Source organism: Gobius niger (genome assembly GCF_951799975.1).
Source record: "Gobius niger genome assembly, chromosome: 15".
In the NCBI taxonomy this organism is placed as follows: Eukaryota; Metazoa; Chordata; class Actinopteri; order Gobiiformes; family Gobiidae; genus Gobius; species Gobius niger.
In genome coordinates this window covers 15,512,952-15,523,595 of record NC_136866.1, presented here as the reverse complement: position 1 = coordinate 15,523,595, position 10,644 = coordinate 15,512,952, and the positions used below count along the sequence as shown (strand labels likewise).

The 10,644-nt window shown below is 41.2% G+C and overlaps 1 protein-coding gene across 1 annotated transcript; it reads right to left on the bottom strand.

Annotated features, from left to right (window-relative positions):
• Positions 1–1,712: 1,712 nt before the first annotated feature.
• On the bottom strand, positions 1,713–5,844 carry hlx1 (H2.0-like homeo box 1). Its single transcript, XM_079572787.1, has 4 exons — positions 5,108–5,844; positions 4,460–4,636; positions 3,395–3,579; positions 1,713–2,266 (listed from the first exon to the last, which is right to left on the bottom strand). Exons 1-4 carry the CDS (start codon positions 5,571–5,573, stop codon positions 1,904–1,906), a joined length of 1,191 nt encoding a protein of 396 aa, XP_079428913.1. The 5' UTR covers positions 5,574–5,844; the 3' UTR covers positions 1,713–1,903.
• Positions 5,845–10,644: the final 4,800 nt, after the last annotated feature.

Below are 10,644 nucleotides of genomic sequence, written 5' to 3'. Positions count from 1 at the left end.
GCTCGTGCATTGTGGAAATGTACTTTTTCTTTTTCTATATCACATGTATTACAAACTTTGATCTTCTATCACTCCATAACTTCCTCCTGATATAAGTCTCCATCTTATAAACAGCATGCACTCACCAGCGGTCATCAAGATAAGGGTAATTGGGAAACTGCATGATTTTCCTGGCCGGTCCTCTCACAGTACTCAGTGATTATCATGATTGGTCCTGAAGGCTGTGCAATATAAAAACACATCAGTCTCATCAGCTGCAACGGCGTGAAAGCAGAAGCAGTCAAACCGCACTGTGAATGGGCCACTTACTTGTTGATAGTATCTTGGTCTGCACACATAAAATACATCCATCCAGGTCATCGCCGTTGTCTGCTGGAGCCAGATAATGTACACAAGCTATAAAATCTCCTCTTACTTTCGCCAGAGCTGCAAGAGAGAAAGTTCATAAACTGAATAAAATAATGCGCCTTCAGGCCACAGCGCTGCTCTCTAGAAGAAACATTTTGGCAATATTTGGTGACATTGTACACTGCAGCTGTTTCAGTAAGTCTGCATTGTTGTGTAAAGAATAGAGCTTTTTACTCCAATGTTTCAACGCCCACAATGTCTAAAAGTCCCATTTCAATTATGAGATTAAAAAAAGTAATTGGAATGGAGTCAATGGACAGATAATGCACAGGCTTTCAGGAGTCCATGATCAGAATTGTCACAGGGTCAAGGTAGTACATAAAAAAAATGAAATTAAATGTTGTAAATTGATTGTTTGAATCCACCATTTTATTGAGAACTAGCAAACCTGTTCATAGACTAACATTAGCTAAAAACTAAATAAGTAAAGAAGACACACTCGTCAACTCAAGCAGCAATATATACATCTAACATACCCTTGTGTCCAAATGGTATTAAGTGAATGATAAATGCAGTATTTTTACATTTTATAATCTACATTAGTTCTTTGTTATGTAATGTACCTCTAGTCACAGAATGCTTAGCCATTGTGACGGCCTTAAAGCTGATGTACATGAGTTTTTGTTGTTGAAAAGTAAGTTTGTTTTTACCACCTCAGGATGAGTTATAAACACAGCAAAAAACAGATATTGATAAATTGTCTTCACCTTATTATTTATTGAGTGATAGAAGATAGAAATACCGCTCTAAATGAGTGGTATTTTTTCCGCTTTTCCACTGCTACAAGCAGTACACGGGCATGAAAAGTGCTTATAAACCATTTGCTAGAACAATTTGGACATGCAGGAGGGATTGTAAGTGCTAGAAACGAGTTTGGGCCAAATAAGAAAATGTCAAAGTTCGTGTGGGAAAAATCAGGTGCCCCAGCTTTAAGATGGTTAATAGTGGGGCTAATAGTTAAAAAAAAAAAATGGTGACACTGTGGTCATTTTTACCATAAGAAAACGTTTTATTTACAATTATTTTCAGTGCAAATTATCAATAACAAAATAGCACAAATATATCCAGACAAAAATATATCATCACTATTGCATGTTCTGAGATTTTGTAACATGAAACAAGTGGTTCATCACCTGATAATAAAATTCACGACCGCATTTCCCTCCACGTGGAGAAAATACTGCTCACATAAAAACATGTCGGACCCGTCTTATTAGTGGCGAGGATGAAATTATTCGGTAGACAATGGGAGTTGTTTAAGCCCTGGTTCATTGTTAATAGAAAAACACATCTTTGGCATTTAATTTATTTTTGACATTATTTTTCAGGTAGTCTTTACTCTCCCCGAAGTTGTCCAGGAATTAGCCTGCACCCACTCATAATCATACCTGTCACCTGCTGCCACGCGCTGCTTTGGACGTCGTAAAAGCCTCTTATTGAACACTTTCGGACGCCATTGTTCATGAGCTAACACAGTGCTAACATTGGCCTTCGCTCATAGCAGCACCTGGGGGGAGGCCGCAGTGTCCGTGGTCGCAGTAGCCGCCCCTTCCTCACTGTCAGGCGGGCTGCTTGATGCGCACGTGCCGCTGATGATAACGCTTGTCTGATTGTTGTTGCTGGCGCTGGAAATGTCCAAGGGAACCGACTCGTCCTCCTCTCCCTCCGCGGGCTCGTCGGACTCGCAGTCGGTCCTCGGCTCGCTGTCGCACTCGGACTCGGTCGGGTCTTTGTTGCTCTCCCCGTGGGCCTCGGGCGGCAGGCTCTTGTTGTCCCCCGCGGGGTCCTTCTCCTTCTGGGCCTGCGCCTCTTTGGAGTGTCGCCACTTCATGCGCCTGTTCTGGAACCAGACCTTGACCTAGGACAAAGATGCAGCCCCTTTAGGCAAGTATGATGATGTTTTGACCTTATGCTAACGAAGTGTGCTTTCTAAAGCCTCTATTAGGTAGACTGGCCAACCAAATACACGTGTGCTATATGGAAAAACGAAGAGCTTTTACCACACAAATGGGAAGTGGCGAGGCTATTTGAAAAAATAGTGGCTACCAGACAACGTGATTATAGCCTCTGTGCATCCCCTTTCCAAATGACATCAAATTAACTACTTAACCATAACTTGTCAAGGTAAAATAAAGGCATCAATGTAAAATAAAATAAAAAAAATAAACGGCATATTTCCAGTAATAAGTAATAATTTGTTGGCAATATAGCAATCTTTTTCACGCGCACACACACACACACACCTGTAATTTTGCCTTTATTTTCAGCTTAATTTCTATGGGTAGATAGCACATATAAATTACTTATTAACTCAAACATTACAAAACAGTGGGGTTGTTTTGATGTGGCAAAAAAAATGAATAAAAAAGACAGGAATTTGTATTAAATAATATGAAGTTTCAATAAAAAATATATATATAATACATAAATTGCAGAACATTCATGGGGTAGTGGGTGAGTATGGGGTCAGCTGGGTTTATTGAAAGAATGAAAACAATTTAAATACGGAAAAACTACTGGTGCCGGAAAAAAAGCTGGCACAGAGAAAATATTTGACTTAATGTAGTAAGTTATGATGTCTGGCGAGCCATGAGACAGCACTAAAGAAAGCAACTTGATTCTCAAACAAATGATAAAATCTAATGGTATTGCCCATAGTATTTATTTTATGAGCATATAATTCTGTTATAATTGTTTTTCTACAGAAAGCATTAGGGTCATGCACTGGTACCACACTGTCATAAAAAATGTAAATGTCTGCAGCCCTTTTCGTTGGTGGTCATTTGTTGTGAAAGCGATGCAATAATGCATGCAGTAGTTTGAAGCGTTTGGGTGAATAGATTTACTGCTTTTAGTTTTCCAAACATCAATAAAGAACGTGAGTTTAAATAAAATAGGAATCCAACGTGCATTAAAGACATTTTATTATCAAACCCATAAAAATCACACATAACACATTTATTTTTTATTTTTTTCCACTTCTCACCTGAGCGTCAGTAAGTCCCAACATGGCGGCCAGCTGCTTCCTGTCCGGCTTGGTGACATACTTCTGAATTTCGAATCTCTTCTCCAGCCCTTTTCTCTGCAGGTTGGAGAACACCGCCCTGGACCACGACCTTTTCCTCTTGTACGTTTGGGGCATTGTGTCTTTGGTGAGGACAGCGTAGGGACCTAAGGCAGTAAATTACAAGAACACACGCAGGTAAAGATCACTATACCAAATCACTCCGTTTACAAAATTATTTTCGTATCATCAAATCAAATAAAAATACAATACAATTTATTTTTTGAATGTTTAGATTTGGGGTGTGGATGCATAAATATGGGGTCATGTATCTTGTTGCTAATGTAACGTTTCTTGGAGATTTTCCTTTTGAAAACTATATTTACAATTACTGTAATTAATACAGTTAAGAAATACGATGTCACTTTCAAATGTCCTGCCCTGGACTTTGGAATCTGAACACCATCAGTTCTGCAGACCAAAAAAGCACTGGATATGGAGGTGTCCTTCATGGATGCTACTTTTACACTGTGGTTTTCAGCTGGCATATCTTCATGAACCATCTTCAACCTCTCATGAGAGCTCAAAGAAAAATAACCAATTCAATTTATAATGCAAAAATATTCCCTTTGACACTTCAATATACTTGAAATGCAGCATTTCCTCACAGAGCTCTGTTAAGTCAACCATAATAATTAACAGTGGGTCACTGAGCCAAAAATGGGCCCCGACTCACCAGTTGAGAACCTCTGCTTTACTATTTCCAAGTGTACACAAGTACATTTTTCACTTGATTCTTGTTGGCTTTTGTGAACACCCAGAGCTGGGGGCAAGTGTTGTTGTTTTTTAATGTATGCAATTTTTAGTTTTGGTAATACAACTTTAGTAACAACAAACGGTTGTAATAATTATTTGGAGATGTTTGACCTTTCATTCAAGAGGCTTTGTCAGTTCTTTACTTTCGCTTTTGAACTTGTAATTATCATGTCATTATCCATGCACTTTTTGACCCCTGCTACGGAGTAACGCCGCATGTGTGGTAACTACCTGGGAAGGTGTCTTGAAACTGATGCTGGCCTGTTTGCCTGCTGCTGAGCGTGCCCATCATGGAGGCTGCGTCGCCCATCCCTGGGTCTATGGAGGAGAAGTACTGTCCGGAGCCAGGCTGGACCGCCACGTGGTGCATCCCTGACTGACGGTTTGAGCTAACGATGGAGGTGAGATCTGCCATAGAGCCACAAATAGAGGAGGTTTTAGTGAGACGGTAAAGACAAAGACGTGCAGCTTCAACTCCAGCTCATTGGATTGAAAAATGATCACAATTTATTGTGAATTATGGGCTAGAAAAGTTATATTCAAGATAACAAATAATCTGCATGCAACTCATATTTATTAAATTAAACTACAAATGCAATTGTGTAGCTCAACTTGTTACAAAGGTCACAGCTAATACATCTCAAACTTCATCTACAGGACTTAATAAACGACTTAACATAAAAGAATTGAAAACATATAAAACAATTGAATTGCCTTGCTCTTTCTATCATTTTGACAATAATAAACATATCGGAATTACATGGTTTGTGGCTTTCTGGATGTCAGTAGCATTTTCGCTCTGTGTTGACAAAGTGTACTGTGGTGTGCATTATAATTTCCATGTTTAGTTAGACTTCTTGCGCAAAACGTTCTCCATACCTCTTAGCGATGACTTTTCCTTGCTTTTTGGATCAAAGTCCGTGGAAAGTATCCGATCTATTCCAAACTTGAGGTCTTTGCTGGAGGGCGGCGGGACCTGCTGGGAGCAGTACGCTGTCCGGGACACCGAGGTCAGCTGTAGTCCGTGTCTGTGGTGGTGGTGGTGGTGATGGTGGTAGGGAGACGGGGGGCTCACCCTGGCTGCGTACACGGCGGACTCCGGGGCGACTACTGGAGAGGGGCGCAGGGGAGGTGTTCCAGCGCGCCCCTGCGCTGTCCTGTGGTGGCCCATGTGCACCATGAGAGCGGAGGAGCCCGGGATGTTCTCCGCGTCTCCGGCTTGTAAGATGTCAGCGATGCAAAACGACGGCTTCTTCATGGTATCCACCGCGAAGCCCCCCGCGCAGTACGCAGACCACAGGCTGAAGTTCGACGCGTAAAACGGGTTGAGGCCGGCCGTGTACATCCCGTATAGCGGCGCTCAAAGACGCATATGAAGGCACGTTGAGAAGGCGAAGATTGCGTTTTAAACCCCCGCTGCTGCTGGTCCTGGTTCCTCTCTGTGGAAGTGCCAATATCACTCTCTCAACTCTGAAATCCTAAGCTTGGGGTCCGGGACTCGGCATGAAAGTCCTGTCTCTGACACTGATTGGTCGCTGTCTGAGCCAATGGCCGGAGCGCACTGAGGCTCACATCACGCCCTCGCAGTTGAAAATGTGTAAGTAACCCTCTCGCGCGCACACATGACCTGAGTGTGCAGCAATTTTGATCCCGAGATGATGGATTGATCACTTAAAGAGAGGCCACTCCCTCCTGTGACCGCAAAATGTGGCACGATCCCACAAGCTCATTCTCCAGATTTTTTCTCTATTTAGCGACGGACAAATGTGAATGAAAGCCCGCCGTGAAAGTGAAAACAATAGCGCTTTAATTCATGGTAATGCAATAATAGCTAAGAACGGGCGTATGGCGCATTAAACAATTTTACGCACATATTACGCACGGATTTTACAAAGCGTAAAACGCCTGAAAGATGAAATAGATGAACGTAAAGCGTTTAAAAAAATAAAACGTGTGTGTGCGCGCGTGTGGCAGTGGGGGGGTTTACACAGTTAAATAGCCTATAATAAAATATAGTCCCTATTAAAAAAAAAAAAAAACAGTAGCCTTAAATTTGGAAAAATGCCCTGTGTGTAATGTGGGGATTGATAATGATGATCGTTTGAAAGGCAATTTAATACAATAATGTGATTCAATCTAATACGTATGAAGCAGCCAAGCCTAATATAAGACATATAATAGGCTATTATGGTCTGTGCGCCGTTCAAGTGCAATCAGTGCTTCTATTAGCTTCGTCTCATCCTGTTTTTGATGGCCTGCGATTCGTGTTAAATGAGCGGATGCGCCTGCTAGATTTGCCCCCAAAATAGAAGCCGTTCCAGTATTTTAGGATACAGCAGAAATCCTTATTTCTTCCGGTGCTCAGGGGGGGACACTTTATAATGACTGTTAGAACTTCCTTCTTTCAATATTTGTGCAACTTTATCTCGACCTGCAAGTTGCACGGTGACGCAAATCCGTCCCCATGCTCATAATAAACAGAGGAAATCTATTCCCCGCGAAAACGAAAACACAATTAACTTCAGAGGCGATACTTCATCCGCAAGGCCCCTCAAGATTCACACTGCGGGTCACGGCCAATGCCAGCTTGTGGCCAGCACTTAAAAAGTAGCATGGAAAGAGAAAAATAATAACGGCTAGGTGATAAAAACTAATGTGATTACTTGTCAAATAGAAAATAATTTATAGAATTATTAGCATAGCACATTAGCTATAGGTAAGGGATTTTAACTATTAAAAATGTATAAGGCCACATTATAAGCCTATAAATGCGTGAAGGTATCGGTATAGTTTAATATGTATTAAAGTAGGCTATAGTGTAATTATTGGCTAATAGATAGGCTACTTTAAAATTGGCTTCTATGTTAGGATTGTGTTTATTTGGCAAATCCACCAATTAAATATATACATATATATATATTATCTTCCTTTTTTAAACATAAGCCCTACTTAATAATTTAGCTACGTTGTGCTGTGTCTGTAATGCAGGTGTGCCTGTGTTCTGCGTAAAGTTGAGATCGTGCTGCACTTTCGATGCTTTGCCCACGTCACTATTATATTTGAAATGAACTCCCGCTGCGTTCAGTCCTTTTGCTCTTGATTCATGCGCGCGGAAACCGCGATGACCCCGGTTGCCTCCTATCATCATCACGCTGTTTTCGAGTGACACTTTTCCGGGATAAAATTAGCATCGAGATACTGAAGGTTCGCCCTCCATCACACAGTCAAAACAATCCAGGGAAGAGGATATGGCAGGACCCAGCACGCCTCGAGTTATTTCAGTGACTACACGAAGAGGTTTTCGGCGCATCCGACATGCAGGCCTCGGTGCGCGCGCGCTGGCATCACAGGAAACGCTCATTCATGGGCGACATTTGTTCATTTGGGTTAACATGGAAAGAGAAAGAGAACACATTGGCATTTACTATCTGTGACGTCATTCTCATATTACCCTATTATAACTTTAACCTTTTAACCCCCACCTGAACCGAGCACATTTTCTTCAGTTCGGCATTACCCAAATCTAATCTAATCTAATTCAAACCTATATAAATAGTCTATATGCCAGTGTATTTGAAAGCTAAGACCCATATAACTGATCATTTTCCTTCTGTTGTTGTGACTTTAGTTCACATTCTTTTTAATCTCATTTTTGCCACTTTATTATCGCTATTTTTTTGGTTTTGTGTGGCTTTCTCATTGCGTTTTTGACACATTTTTGCCGCACTCTTCTTTTGTTACTATTTCTTTGCTCTTTCATCACTTGCTCTTTTTGTGGCTTTTTTTGCCACTTTTTTGTTGCACATACATTGCCTTTTGTCACATTTTTGTTGCTCTTTTGTCACTTGCTCTTTTGTGGGTTTTTTGTATGCTTTTGTGTTGCGCTTTCTTCTTTTTGTCGCTATTTTGACACTTTTTTTCTTTTACATTGTTTCCCCAAAATGTTAAGGCGGGGGTTAAGAGATTAATGAAGAGGTCAAATTACTTACACTGCAAAAAAAAAAATCTCTTTATTGTAGATATCCCAACAGTGGGGATTTAAACTGTCCATGTAATTTCTTTATTTCTTTATTTTTTGTCTAGGCTATAGTACAGTCGTGATCAATGGCTTCTCTGCAGAATGCGTGCACTAGAAACCATAAGATATTGTAAACCATATCAAGTGGGTCACGGGCCTTATATAATATAGTTTTTGATTGAAATACTGTGAAAACAAATCTTTTTCTTTGTGTTCCAGCTGTTTCTGACGCACTGAAGATGTGTCCCGAAAGCAACAGCACTAACAACCACTGTTCCACACTACTGCCCTAAGTTCAGGCTGAGTATCATGAAAAATACCCTTTCAGAGCGCGTTAGCACAAATCACCTGTAAAAACTGAAACATTACATTTCTCTGCCAGAGCGCTGCTGGACTCTATTATTCACCTCCATTTCCCCTTTTTCCAGGCGTCTCTCGGCGGAGCTGTATAAATGATCGCAGGTGGGATTTCTGCTTGTGCCAGCAACTCCGGCATCATTCAGAATCTGCGAGAATCAAGAAAAAACACGTGTACTGGTAAGTTAGTGTCAACTGTTTTCGTGCTAAACATTAGTTGTTTTCAGATGGTAGAAAGTGAGCACGCCAAGAACATCACAAACTTAAACTGCGTATTGTCACTGAATGTCACTTTGCCAGGTTTAAAAAGATGAATGCTATTAATTGTATTATCAGGTATTCTCGTCGTAGAAAGTAGAAAATATGGGCGTCATACAGCTGTTAAAATATGTGTTTGTTGACAGCATGCACATTTACCAAACAGCATGAAAAGTAAACAAAGGATTCACATACTCCTCTAGCTGCTAGTTTTGTAGAACTATTAGATTAGATCAGCTGACAGGAGGCATCCTATAAATAAAACAGTAAAGCTAATCACGGCTCAAATAAACAACAAACAAATGTCATGGCATTAATGACTTGCACAAACAAAACAACTCTTTCGATTACCTATTGTTGTGGTCTGATTACTTTGTGCATGTTTTGAGAATGCCTTATCAGCTGCTGGAAAACTGAATGGGCCCCTCCAGGTTTAGGGAAGGGAGGGAGAAAGGGGTGGAAGGGGGGGGAGGGGGGGGGGCTGTGGATCAGAGACCAAATTAAGCCCATTTCCATTATTACACCAAAGAATTATTGCTCCCGCCTGTAACAGACTGTGCGGCCCGAGCCAACATGACTATTTCTGGCCATGTTTATCCCAGGAAGGAACTTTTTTTTTTTGCAGATTTAATGGGACCTGGGCCATTGTACACAGCCTTCTGTTGGGCACCGAGCCACCGCCGCTCCAGCCGGGGGACGCAGAAGAAAGGAGCTGACGGCAAATCAAAACATGGGCTGCACCGGCCGCACCAGGTCACCGCGAACTCAGGTGATGTTGTCATTCACATTGTATTGAGAGGTGGAGGCACTTTTGCTGCTGACAGATGGACTAAATGTAATAGAACAGGCAACAAAAAAAAAACATTTTTAGCTATAAGAAGACTAGGTCTGCATAGGACCCCACTTACACAATGGCCCTCAAATGTATAAAGACACTATGGTGGATTGCAGACATTCTTTGCTTACAAATTCTGGATTACCAGGCTGTTTTATCTGGAATAAAAGCAGTTTGTATAGTACCCTAAAGTTCCATTAGCACAGTGAGAAGTTGCTATTAGTAGCTAAGTAGAGGGGCAGAAACAGTACTTAGATAGTTGATCTCCACCCCTATTAATGCATACACAGTGGTGTTGTTGTTGCTCACCTTTAAAATCTACATTCCAGCCCTCCTTTATGTGCATAACAGTGGAATTGCTGTATAATTGGCTCCCCCTAGTGACAAGATGCTTCATTGCAATATATCTTCACGTCAGCACCAGATTATGCACATCTATATGGAATCTGATATATATAGGTGTGTAAGTATAATGTGAAAAATGTGAATAGCGACTATTCACGCTAATGTACTATTTTTAGCAGTAGCACATTTGGATTTTTAGAGAGATATCCCATTCTAACTTTGAGTAGTTTTGTTTGCTTTGGTCATTTCTTCTTCTGTGCTCCAACCTGCATGTCCTAGATTTTATAGCATAATAGATAAAAATGTGTCCTCCACATTTTCCTAGTCCTCAAACAATAATCGGACGTGCTCTGAGCGCTTCTGCTCTCAAACTGCATTTATCACGGCGCCATCAGTTAGTTAGCATGCCATTAGCTTAAAATAGCAGCTTGTTTTTTCGTGTTCACTATGGTTGATTCCCCCTACTGCCGCTGAGGGTGCTCCAAGCATGAGATGCGTAGAAGAGCATCGGTTACTCATCAGGCGTCTTTTTCCTACACGCACATTCATTTAAGTTATAAAACGTCAAACTATCACTGCTGAGGTTGAGGGATGACGCGGAGC